Source organism: Danio rerio, chromosome 24 (assembly GCF_052040795.2).
Source record: "Danio rerio strain M-AB ecotype USA chromosome 24, GRCz13ab, whole genome shotgun sequence".
NCBI lineage: Eukaryota > Metazoa > Chordata > Actinopteri > Cypriniformes > Danionidae > Danio > Danio rerio.
Genome location: NC_141044.1, coordinates 39,976,131 through 39,990,000, shown reverse-complemented (window position 1 = coordinate 39,990,000; position 13,870 = coordinate 39,976,131). Strand labels below are relative to the sequence as shown.

The 13,870-nt window shown below is 37.6% G+C and overlaps 1 protein-coding gene across 10 annotated transcripts in view; it reads right to left on the bottom strand.

Moving 5' to 3' along the window:
* The window catches only part of kcnc3b (potassium voltage-gated channel, Shaw-related subfamily, member 3b), a 142,123-nt gene that overhangs the window by 31,783 nt on the left and 96,470 nt on the right, over positions 1-13,870 (bottom strand). The window contains exon 4 of one of the 10 annotated variants that reach the window (XM_087308783.1): positions 6,171-6,191. In XM_087308783.1, coding sequence (XP_087164909.1) covers positions 6,171-6,191 — 21 coding nt within the window. 10 annotated transcript variants of the gene reach the window in all.

Genomic DNA, 13,870 nt, shown 5'->3' with positions numbered 1-13,870 from the left:
AAAATCACTAAAACTGAAATGAATTAAATTTTAGCTGAAATTTACTAAAACTACAAAAGAATTAAACAAACAGAAATGAAAAGAATACACACACATATGCACTCACCGGCCACTTTATTAGGTACACGTCCAACTGCTTGCTAACGCAAATTTCAAACCAGCCAATCACATGGCAGCAACTCAATGCATTTAGGCATGTAGACTTGGTCAAGACGACCTGCTGCAGTTTAAACCAAGCATCAGAATGGGAAAATAAGGTGAATTAAGTGACTTTGAACGTGGCATGGTTGTTGGTGCCAGACGGGCTGTCTGAGTGTTTCAGAAACTGCTGATCTACTGGGATTCTCATGCACAACCATCTCTAGGGTTTACAGAGAATGGTCTGAAAAAAAAGGAAATATCCAGTGAGCGGCAGTTCTGTGGGCGCAAATATCTTGTTGATGTCAGTGGAGAATGGCCAGACTGGTTCCAGCTGATAGAAAGGCAACAGTAACTCAAATAAGCACTCGTAACAACCAAGTAGAGCATCTCTGAACACACAACATGTCCAACCTTGAGGCAGATGGGCTACAGCAGCAGAAGACCACACTGTGTGCCACTCCTGCAGCTAAGAACAGGAAACTGAGGCTACAATTCACACAGGCTCACCAAAACTGGACAATAGAAGATTGGAGAAACGTTGCCTGCTCTGATGAGTCTCCATTTCTGCTGCAATATTCGGATGGTTTCGAATTTGGCATCAACAACATGAAAGCATGGATCCATCCTGCCTTGTATCAGTGGTTCAGGCTGGTGGTGGTGGTGTAATGGTGTGGGGATATTTTCTTGGCACACTTTGAGCCCATTAGGACCAATTGAGCATCGTGTCAACACCACAGCCTACCTGAGTATTGTTGCTGACCATGTCCATCCCTTTATGACCACAGTGTCTCCATCTTCAGATGGCTACTTCCAGCAGGATAACACATCATGTCATAAAGCGTGAATCATCTCAGACTGGTTTCTTGAACATGAGAATGAGTTCACTGTACTCAAATGACCTCCACAGTCGCCAGAGCTCAATCCAATAGAGCACCTTTGGGATGTGGTGGAACGAGAGATTAACATTATGGATGTGCAGCCGACAAATCTGCAGCAACTACATGATGCTATCATATCAATATGGACCAAAATGTCTGCGGAATATTTCCAGTACCTTGTTAAATCTATGCCATGAAGGAATAAGGCAATTCTGAAGCCAAAAGGTACTAGTAAGGCGTACCTAATACAGTTGCCGTTGTGTGTGTGTGTGTGTGTGTGTGTGTACATATTTAAAATTTCTAAAACATTTAACACATTACTAAACCAGTTTGTGCTTGTTTTGCTATTGTCAATTGTCATTTCTGGTTAGTTTCCATGGTTACTCATTGATTCACTGATTATGTATACCTGCGTCTGATATAGTTCCTCATTATCCGTATTTTACCTCAAAATATTTATTCATTATGTGTAAATGTGTTTTTATTTTGCATACAAATTACAATGCAATGTCATAAGAAATAAATGTGCCTGTTTTTTTTTCTAGAATCAAAATTCAAATAAATAATTGTCCAACCAAAACTCTTATTTTAAGATTGTGAGAAAAGTCTTAATGAAATAAACATAGAACAGTAAAATTAAAATCACAACTTCATATTACAATGAACTTTTCATCTCAAAAGATTTAGGAATATTTCGTTTTGGTTCAGACAAAGTAAAAAACCTCTGTAGTTTATTATAAGTGGATGATTCCTCGCTAGGTTTCTGAACAGAGCCTGGAGAGTAGTTTGGCTAGAGATGATTAACATGTTGCATTAAGGAACAGAATAGAATTCACACACACACAAACATTCTCAACAGACACTAAATGTTGACTATTTCTGTGTCTGCAGGTGCTCTGGATGTTAAAGTGAAAAAGAACGACTGCTGTCCTAGGAGACGATGCCTTTCTCTAGGATAAGAGCCAGGGATGAAGGCTTGGGTTTTAGGGGAGCCTTGGGTTCATTCTTACCTGCTCTACGTCAGTCTGTCTGTGAGTCTGTCCAAATATCCCAGTGTCTGTCTGTCAACCAGTCAGTCAGACGTCAGATACACAACACACACACCTCAATTACAAAAGTTAACTCACACACAGACACACACACACACACAGACTGTTGTATCATGTAGGAGATTCCGGCTACACTAGGAACTGAAGCAGGTTGTATGAGCAGATTCATAGGACTGTGCCACACATAAACACAACAGTTTTTGACAACCGTGTTTGTTTTTCATCACCCTGATGCTTTTCGTAAAGCTTCAGACTAATTGTGATCATCAGCAACAAACACTTGAAAATATTTAGGCCTAAATGTAAGATTTTATATGTGAATTGAATATAAAATGGCAGTCTTAACATAAATATACCTAATGTGGTACACACAGTATTAGTTTGTCAAAAATAACAATTAAAGTCGTTTATTTTGTAAATGTTTATTTTGATAGCTTACATTGATGTTCTTTAGGCGAATAGTTATTATGTGCAAGTTAATCCAGTTTTGGTAATCTTCCAATTAAAATTTGTTTCTGCGTTGCTTCTCTGTTGACATCAACTTGATGGCTTCTATAGTAAGAGTCATAACCACACCACTCATACCATTAGTTTGCTATGAGGGAATGATGTGCAAAAAGAAAGCCCCGCCCCCAACTCAATTTTCTGTTTTAGTTTGAAGCACATCAACATGCTAAAATAAAAGTCTCTGCAACTTCTGGTTCATGCAGACTTTAATATTTCTTGACAAATACAATAACTACAGAATGAATGAATTTTAATACACTTCATATAGTTTTTTTTAGCCTTTAGCCACATTTTAATCATGATCAAATGAGGAATACATTTTATTGTTTTCTCCATTAACATTCATTATTTTATTGTTTCATTTTAATTATTTTAAATGATTGTTTTCTCCATTTTTGCAATTAAATAAATAAGGTATAACAATTTAAATCAAATCATGTGTTTGAGGATTAACTGACGACATGACACAAATTATAATATTAATAATAATACAAATAATAATAACAATAATAGGCGGTTCGTTACGCTGTGGCGGAAAATGAATGAATGAATAAATAAATAATAATAATTCCTTACATTTAAATAGCGCTTTTCTAGACACTCAAAGTGCTTTACACATTTTTGAGGGGAATCTTCTCATCCACCACCAGTGTGCAGCATCCACCTGAATGACGTGACGACAGTGTGCGCCAGATCAGTCACCAGCTGATTGGTGGAGAGGAGACAGAGTGACGAAGGCAATTATGATATTCCAATGGTTAGGAGGCCATGATGGACAGAGGCCAGTGGGCAAGTTTGCCAGGATGCCGGAGTCAAACCTCCCACTCTTTTTCAAAGGACATCCTGGGATTTTTAACGACCACAGAGAGTCAGGACCTTGGTTTAACGTCTCATCCGAAAGACGGTGCTCACTGAGCAGTATAGAGTCCCCATCAATATACCGTGGTGTTAGGGCCGCAGGTTGAGCGCCCCTGCTGGTCTCACTAACACCACTTCCGGTGTTCTGACGATCTGTGCTACCGGTAGCTTAATTTGTCATGTTTCATCTATCAAAACATTGTAAGCACATCTTGTCAGCTTCAAATGTTTATCAGAATGAACTACTACTCTATTGAACAACATAGAAAAAGGCGTAGCAGCTTCAAATGTCTATCAAAGTGAACTACTGCCTTCATTTTTTTTTTTACTTGTTTATTATAGTAGCTGGTAATTGAAGCTAACAAAATGCGCTACCTCTGTTTTTACACCCTTATTTAAGAAGGTAATGCATTCTGATAGACATCTGAAGCTGACAAGATGTGCTAACCCTGTTTTTTTTTTTTTTTTAGATGAAATATGACAGATTAAGAACATTCTGATGAGGTAAGACAGATTGTAAGAATACCGGCAGCAACCTAGCTTTCCCATGTGTTCCCTCATCCAGGTACTGACCGCACACACTGCTTAGCTTTAGTAGGCGACCATGTGAGATTTGCAGAGAGCTATATAGATTTAATATATTATTAATAGTATTAATAATATATTATTATTATACACTATTAAAAGTGTTGGGCAAGCTATTTGAAAAATGTAGTGAGCTAAGCTATTAGCTACTCTACTTAAAATGTAGCTTAACTACACTAAAAGCTACCCCCTGGGAAATGTAGCCAGCTAAGCTAAAAGCTACATGGCAAAAATAGCAACATCTAAGCTAATTTTACAATTTTCATTTTTAAATCGAAGCACCTTAAATCCAATGACCAAATACTTCAGTTTAATTATTTACTGTAAATAATATGCTGTACTAAACAGAAACACATTATAGTATATAACAGCTAAAACAAAAACTCCAATAAAACTAGGTGTTACACAATTAAAACACTATAGTAATTTATAGTAAAGGGAAATATTTTGGAATAAGCATTATATTGAATGTGTGTGTGTGTATATATATATATATATATATATATATATATATATATATATATATATATATATATACATTTTTTTTTTTTTTTTTTAAGTATTTTTGAGCACAGCATCAGAAATTAAGTTATGCATCTGATCATGTACTTCTCGAAGTATGGTCCAAGTATGGTCGAAGTATGGAGGAATTCTGCTTCAGAAATAACCCCTCTCCCTCAGTCATCTTTTCATCAAGCAAGTTTCGTTTGGCGACCAAAAACTTTGTTGTCGAGCACCGCAAAACAGGAGGAAGAAGAATTCGTCATTCTCGCCATCATATGGATTTACTTTTATCGGCTAGGCACTGGCCTCACAGCTCCATGAATGTCGGTGCCATTACTTATTGATCCGCGATCGGTAAATGTAGCTTGTGTGGATGCTACTGTGCTACTGGACTAAGAAATAGCTTCGCTACTGTAAAGCTATTTGATTTAGAAAGTAGCGACGCTACTGCCACACTACTGAGAAACGTAGTTAAGCTAGTAGAGACACTACTTGTAGCGACGCTACAGCCCAACACTGACTATTAATATATGAATAGTTCAAATGGAAAATACCCTAAATGTCGTCTGAAATGTTCTTAAAAATCTGTATTTTTAATGGCTCCTGTGTATAGGTTAAATTATTTTACGTTTCTGACAACAAATGGTATATTTTCATTGCCTTTAAATAAAAAATAAAAAAACTGAACAAAAACATAGGAGCATGCGAAAATGCTCATCTTTGAATGAAAGTATCAGAAACTCCCATGAGTGCAGCAATTTTTCCGGTTTCGTATCTGTATGACAGACAAATCTGCACCACAATAACTTCATTAGACAACTTATATTATTCATTCATTCATTTTCCCTCGGCTTAGTCCCTTTATTCATCGCAGTGGAATGAACCGCTAACTTATTAAGCATATGTTTTACACAGCGGATCCCCTTCCAGCTGCAACCCAGTACTGGGAAATATCTACACACTCTAATTCACACACATACACTTCGGCCAATTTAGTTTATTCAATTCACTTACAGCGCATGTGTTTGGACTGTGGGGGAAACCAGAGCACCCGGAGGAAACCCACGCCAACATGGAGAGGACATGCAAACTCCACATAGAAATGCCAGCAGACCTAGCTGGGACTCAAACCAGCGACCTTCTTGCTGTGAAGCGACAGTGCTAACCACCGTGTCGCTCCAATTTAAATAAGAACACCCTAATATGCAATTCAAATGCATAAATCTTAAATAAAGGCCTGTTTTTCTTGTGTGAACTCCTCCTTGGTTGTGTTTTCAGCATGGCACAGAACTGAGAACTCGCACTCATTTGAATTGACCTTGACCTCTAATCGACCCCTGACCTTTAACCCTGGAGTGATTGGACTGAGCACAGCGAACACCTAAACAACCATCTAGCTACATTTTTTAGGTGTGCGTATTTTGAAGTGTTGCCTTGGTGCACAAATATGCATTCGTCCTCCATCACACCAGAGATAAAGGTCACCGGTAGAGTGAGGGGAAACACATTGAAAACACAATAAGCGACGTCACATCACAACAAACACAACAGACACACACACACACACACTCGCGCGCGCTGCGAGGAGGAGGAGGAGGACGGGGGAGACAGTAGAACAGTGAGAGAATATATGAAGAAGCCAACATACAAACGCGGGATATGACACAACCTGAAGAAAAAGACAATACAGAGCTTGTGAGATCCCACTGAAAACACACACACACACACACACACTGCAGCAAGTGCAGTTCCAGATGTAATTGCAGTGGATCTCTTTTGACAGTGAAAACAATCTTTGTTACACAACTCTACAGTGCCATACACATGTTTTTCTTATTACAGGTTATGAGGTTAGTGTAACAGGTCTGAATACGCCAGAGTAAAGGTTGGGTTTCTGCACTCTTCATGTCGTAAATGATGAGACTGTATGAACACTTTAAAGGAATTTTAAGCATTCAAGGTTATTTTCAACCTAGTATTTTTGATGATTTCACAGTGGGGGTGCACTGAAATGAAAATTTTGAATCCAGAAATTCTGGATGCACTTATTGGCCAAAGGTCAGAACAGAAAATGCTTTGCAGTAAATTATTTATTATTTTTGTTGGAGCCATTTATGGGTTGCAATTTTCTTTCGCGCCACTAGAGGGTGTATATGGAATTTATGCCCTCCTCACGACGAGCTGAGAGGTGTAGAAGAAGGTCAAACAAACGTTTTGACCGTCATGGCTGTGAGAACGGGTTTATATTTGTTTTGATCTTTACTTATTTAATTTTGACAAAATGGACAATAAATGAATTGGAATATCCAACTTTATTTGCAAAAGGTATGGACATTTCACTTAATTATTGACCCGTTCAAGCAACAAACGCGTCAGAACAAACGTCCGAAATATATGCATCTACAATTTTCATAAAAGTAATTTAGTAATGCGGCTGGAAAGGCATCCGCCACATATAACATATGCCAGAGTAATTGGTAGTTCATTCTGCTGTGGCAATCCCTGATAAATCAGGGACTATGCCAAAAAAAAAAAAAAAAAAAGAGTTCACACTTAGATGATGATTGATTATAAAGCTTGTTTGGCATGCTGTCCCGGGAGAGAGCCCTGAGCTCATAAGATCCTCGAGCCCGGGGCTCCCTCCCGTTTGCAAGGCGAGAGGGGAGTTTAAGCTCAGGTAGATCTCGAGAACTCCCCTGTTGTAGTAGCTAATGAACAGATAGTGATTGCTCTTAAGAGATAGCTACCTACTTGGAACATGTCTATGGTGCTGATTTGATTAGTCAATTACTGAAGTTGCATGTTTTTGGATGGTGGTAGGAAACCGGAACCAGGGGGAAACCCACATGACCACGGGGAGAACGTGTAAACTCCGCAGAGAAATGTCGGCTGGCTTGGTATAGACTAGAACCAGTGACGTTTTTGCTGTGAGGCAACAGCGCTAACCACCGGGCCACCGTGCCACCCATCTAGGAAAGGAGGAGGAGTAGGGGTGGAAGGGGGGGATTCCTCAAAACGAAGACGGCTGTTATATGGAACTGAGGTTATTTATAGTGGCTCAGGAATCGTCTGATCATAAACTGAATAATGCGGGACCGGCTGCGAGCACTCATAAGCATGTGATCCTCTCGAAATTAGTTTATAAATAAACTTCAGCAAGTGAGTGAATAGCCGTCAAAAACAAAAACTCATAAATGCAAGCCAATAAAATTTGACCACATTTTAATGATTATAGCAAGTCGAGGGGTGCTTGTTACCAGTGTTGCCATGACAGCACAACAGTGCTAATGCAAGCAGCAGGAACAATTATACTACACACAAATGTCCTTTCAGCATGTTTTTTTTACACGTTATGACAACCCTGTGTAGTAATTTGTTTTACATTTTTAAAAAATATTTTAGTGTACAACCCTGTCTGTTATAGACTCACATTGACATTATAAAACTTTTCATGGCTCATGAATATTAATTAGGAGGTAAAAGCTAAGATAAACTGATTAGACGAAAGCCAAATAAGTGCACTGTAAAAACCCAGCAGTCAACTTTGTCAAATGAAATGATTGTAGCTGACTCAAAATTGACTGAAAGTTAATTCTACTCATTTGAAAAGACTTAAATGGTTTGTTGCAATCTGTTTCCTCAAATGGTTTTAGTTGCCTTAACTTATTGGGTTTTACAGTACTGAGTTGGTTTGAGTTCTCTTCATTTATTGGGTTTTACAGTACTGAGTTGGTTTGAGTTCTCTTCATTAATTGGGTTTTACAGTACTGAGTTGGTTTGAGTTCTCTTCATTTATTGGGTTTTACTGTACTGAGTTGGTTTGAGTTCGCTTCATTAATTGGGTTTTACTGTACTGAGTTGGTTTGAGTTCTCTTCATTTATTGGGTTTTACTGTACTGAGTTGGTTTGAGTTCTGTTCATTTATTGGGTTTTACAGTACTGAGTTGGTTTGAGTTCTCTTCATTTATTGGGTTTTACTGTACTGAGTTGGTTTGAGTTCTCTTCATTTATTGGGTTTTACAGTACTGAGTTGGTTTGAGTTCTCTTCATTTATTGGGTTTTACTGTACTGAGTTGGTTTGAGTTCTCTTCATTTATTGGGTTTTACTGTACTGAGTTGGTTTGAGTTCTCTTCATTTATTGGGTTTTACTGTACTGAGTTGGTTTGAGTTCGCTTCATTTATTGGGTTTTACTGTACTGAGTTGGTTTGAGTTCTCTTCATTTATTGGGTTTTACTGTACTGAGTTGGTTTGAGTTCTCTTCATTTATTGGGTTTTACTGTACTGAGTTGGTTTGAGTTCTCTTCATTTATTGGGTTTTACTGTACTGAGTTGGTTTGAGTTCTCTTCATTTATTGGGTTTTACTGTACTGAGTTGGTTTGAGTTCTCTTCATTTATTGGGTTTTACAGTACTGAGTTGGTTTGAGTTCTCTTCATTTATTGGGTTTTACTGTACTGAGTTGGTTTGAGTTCTCTTCATTTATTGGGTTTTACTGTACTGAGTTGGTTTGAGTTCTCTTCATTTATTGGGTTTTACGTTGCTCAAATTGCTTTGTTTACTCAAATGGAGTAGGTTCACAGTACTCATTAGGATTAGTCTTTGAACTTAAATGGTTTGTTGGAATCTGTTTCTTTAAATGGTTTGAGTTGCCTTAACTTATTGGGTTTTACAGTACTGAGTTGATTCGAGCTCTCTTGATTTATTGGGTTTTACTGTGCTCAAATTGCTTTGTTTACTCAAATGGATTAAGTTCACAGCACTCATTAGGATTAGTTTTTGGACTGAAATGGTTTGTTGCAATCGGTTTCCTGAGTTCCCTTAAATTTTTGGGTTTTACAGTGTGGGTTCCAGCCAAATTAGCATTAATTTTATGTTTGTACAGATAAAAGTTGATGCAACTGCACTGTAAAAAAAGTTGACTCAACTCAAAATTGTAACGCAACTTGCTGCTGAGCTTTTTTGAGTTGACTCAATTTTCAACCCAAGTACTGCACTCCTGACTCGATTTAAGTAAAATGTCCTGTTTGTTGCTTTAAAATTTTAAGTTGGATCACTTTACAGTGTGGTTGCCAGAGTTGTATTTAAAATAAATAAATAAATATATTTACTGAAAGGTTGAAAATAGCCTGGAATAATTCAATTCATGACTACATTGTTAACGATTTTTGTAAATGACACAGTATTTGACTGTAATATGAACTGTATTTTACTGTAGGACAGTTATGCAGTATGTTACTGTATTTTAAAAGCTGCATTGTGAAAATCAGTCTATATTTCACAGTAAAGACAAACAATACTGTACATACACAAACAGCTCGATAAATGGTGCTGTGAATGTAAATACAGTATTTTGCTGTAATTGATTCACAGTAAGTTACTGCAGATTCTACAGGAAATTGTTAACCGTGTAGCCTAGTGTCCTTTTCACAAACCAGTGCACTTCACGGTGACATTTATGCCATGTCACTGTATTTGTGCTGAGTTTCTACAAGTCTCCTGTTAAACTGGCTGATAAATTTACCCCCTATACACATCTATGTTTGTCATTGACTGTCCAGAGCGGGACGATCAGCATTTTAAGAGTTGACCAAGCTGCACAAACATCTGTCAAAGAGTGTGTGAAACCCAACCTTCAACTCATATTCAGTACAAAGATACAACATTAGATTCATTTCCTTTAACAGGTGAAACTAATGGCCGCTTGTTACAGTAGGACAACACTACAACATCAACCAACACGAAAAAAATCACACAAATCAACAACAACACTCCCATGCAGGTGTAAATGTGTGTGTGTGTGTGTGTGTGAGTTCAGTCCTAAATAGCTTATTCTAACGCTATGTGCGTGTTTTGGTGTGTTTCTGTTTCCTGTGGTTGGCTTTTATCTCTTTTAACTTTAGTTTGATCTCTGCTAGAGTTTGATTTACAACAGATTAAACCTGAAAAGGAGGGATTGTAAGATAAATGGAGTTGGATTGTGTTGAAGGAAGGGTGACAAGGGATATACTGGGTTTGGAAAGTTGTGTGTGCACGGATTGAACAATGTTTCTTTCCTTTGTTGTGTCTTTTTTATGAGGATGAGATGTGGAGAGGAGATCTGTGTGTCACAAAGGTTTGTCGATGAAAATGATAACAAATGCAATGCAAAATGAAATTAAAGATATATAGAAAGTGCAAATAGGAGTGTGATTTTAAGGAAAGAAACCTATGAGGAATTTGAGTATATTTAAAGAAAATCTGACATGTAAAGAGCCGTAAAATTTAATAAAATAGAGAGGTAAACAAAAGCAGAAGAGGCAAAAAGCTCAAAAGAGATTTATTTCATAGATCAGTGTGTTTAAAGGATGTTTTCACACTTAAAATGCTAGATTACGTCAAATAAAGTCTTGTGAAGTTAGTTTAAACTAAAATCAGTGATTTTAAAATGCATTAAAACAGCATGAATATCAGAAATTATGGAGCTAATGTTTAATTTGCAGTAGAAAAAAAAGCCCCAAAAATTGTACTTGTAAAGTAATCATGTCTCAAATAAAAAAATTATTTAAATAAAAAAAAAAAATCTAGCCACACAAGAAGATTTTGTTTCTGCTTTCTGTATAAGCAAACTCAATTTTGAATCATTTAATGAAAACATGATGTTACTGAATCTAAAACTACCTAACCATAACCAGAACATACATATTCATTCATTCATTGTCTTATCAGCTTAGTCTCTTTATTAATCACCACAGATGAATGAATCACCAACTTATCCAGCATATGTTTTACACAGCGGATGCCCTTCCAGCTGCAACCCATCACTGGGAAACATTCATACACACTCATTCACACACATACACTACAGACAATTTAGCTGACCCAATTCACCTACAGCGCATGTCTTTGGAATTGAAACCGGAGCACACAAAGGAAACCCACTCGAACACGAAGAGAACATGCAAACTCCACACAGAAATGCCTACTGACCCAGCCGAGGCTTGAATCAGTGACCTTCTTGCTGTGAGGCCCACTGCGCCACCATGCAGCCCCATAAATATATATAATATATTTATTTAGATTATTAGTTGAAAACAAAAATATCCTGTGAAAGTTAAAAACAATTGTTCAAATATTTCCAAAGCGATGTTCACCAGAACGAGGGCATTTTTCCGAAGTTCATCTTATATTTCTTCTTCAGGAGAAAGTCTCATTTCTTTTAGTTTGGCTGGAATATAAATAAATAAAAACTGCTAATGTCATTATTATTAGCATCCTTAAGAAATTATTATTTTTGATTGGCTAACGGACAAACCACTGTTATCCAATGACTTGCCTTAATTATCTAACTTGCTTAATTATCCTAAATAACCCAATTTTTAAATGTCACTTTAAGCTGAATACTAGTGTCTTGCAAAAGAACCAGTAAAATATTGTGTACCGTCCTCATGGCAAACACTAAATAAATGATGCATTAGAAATTAGTTATTAAAACTATTATGTTTAAAAAGAAATCTTCTCTACATTAAACAGCACTTTGGAAATATTAGAAAAATAATAAAAAATTCACAGGAGGGCTAACAATTATGTCTTCAACTGTACAATATACTCATGCAGGGCAATGTATTCATTTATTCATTCATTCATTCATTTTCTTTTCAGCTTAGTCCCTTTATTAATCAGGAGTTGCCACAGAGGAATGAACCACCAACTTATCCAGCATATGTTTTACACAGTGGATGCCCTTCCAGCTGCAACCCATGGGAAACAGCCATACACACTCACTCACACACACACACACACACTACAGACAATTTAGCTTACCCAATTCACCTATACCCCAAGTCTTTGGACTTGAAACCGGAGCACACAGAGGAAACCCACGCAAACGAGGAGAATATGCAAACTCCACATAGAAATGCCTACTGACTCAGCCGAGGCTTGAACCAGTGACCTTCTTGCTGTGAGGTGTGAGGCGATTGTGCTACCCCCTGCGCCACCGTGACACTTATATCCTACAATATAAAGTTCTTTTATTGCTTGGTTCTAAACTGCAAAATGCAACATGAAGATATTCAGATATCCTAAACACCAGGACTTTCACTAAAGCTGCTATAAAAAAATCAAATGGACTTGCCATGTAAGCCGAACCTGCAAATGTTCTCTGAAGCCAGCCAAGTGTGAAAACAGCCTGAGATGTTTGGTGGTTATGTAATCTGTATTTCTGGATGCAGAGATGGACACGAGGATGTGAGATGGCCATGTAGATTTTGGGTAGGTTGTTTAGTGACGCTTGTGTGCGAAAACTAAGGAATCTTTAAAGAAACACTCTGCTTTTGTTTATTGGAAATAGGCTCTTTTAGAACTCCCCAAGAGTTAAACAGATGAGTTTTCCCATTTTTGAATCCATTCAGGCAATCTCCTGGTCTGGCGGGAGCACTTTTAGCTTAGCTTAGCATAGATCATTGAATCGGATTAGACCATTAGCAACTCACTCAAAAAAACAAAAAAAGAGTTTAGATAACTTTCTTATTACCTGTTAGCCAGCACTCAAATTGGGGATTTAAATTATATATCATTGGAAAGAATAAACTTTGAGCTTTACTGTGGTAAAAGGGTAAGTTACATGTTAAAAACATAAAAAGTCATACATTATGAAGTCATGAGCAAAAATAAATTGTATTGTGTTCAATATTGGTTTTCCATATACATTCATTCATTCATTCATTTTCTTGTCGGCTTAGTCCCTTTATTAATCTGGGGTCGCCACAGCGGAATGAACCGCCAACTTATCCAGCAAGTTTTTTACGCAGCGGATGCCCATCCAGCCGCAACCCATCTCTGGGAAACATCCACACACACACTCATACACTATGGACAATTTAGCCTACCCTATTCACCTGTACCGCATGTCTTTGGACTGTGGGGGAAACCGGAGCACAAGGAGGAAACCCACACAAAGGCAGGGAGAACATGCAAACTCCACACAGAAACGCCAACTGAACCGAGGTTCAAACCAGCGACCTTCTTGCTGTGAGGCGACAGCAGTACCTACTGCGCCACTGCCTTGCCCTTTCCATATACAAACATAGGAAAATATTAATGTACTGAATCATTATGACTTGAAAGCCAAGTGTCTCATGAGTTTATATTTCAAATTTGATGAAGATAGCATGCAAACTGAGATTTCTGCAAAAAGTTTTCCGAGGCTATATCGATGTCCTATATCGATGTCCGAGGCATTTTCTCAAAACTGACCTTCCCAAACTAAAACATTTACAGTTGCTGAATAATTTGGTCTACATTCACAGTTCATGTATCTTTGGAAAGAAGACACACTGTGTGCTGCGTCGTGCTGCTGGCTTAAGCTG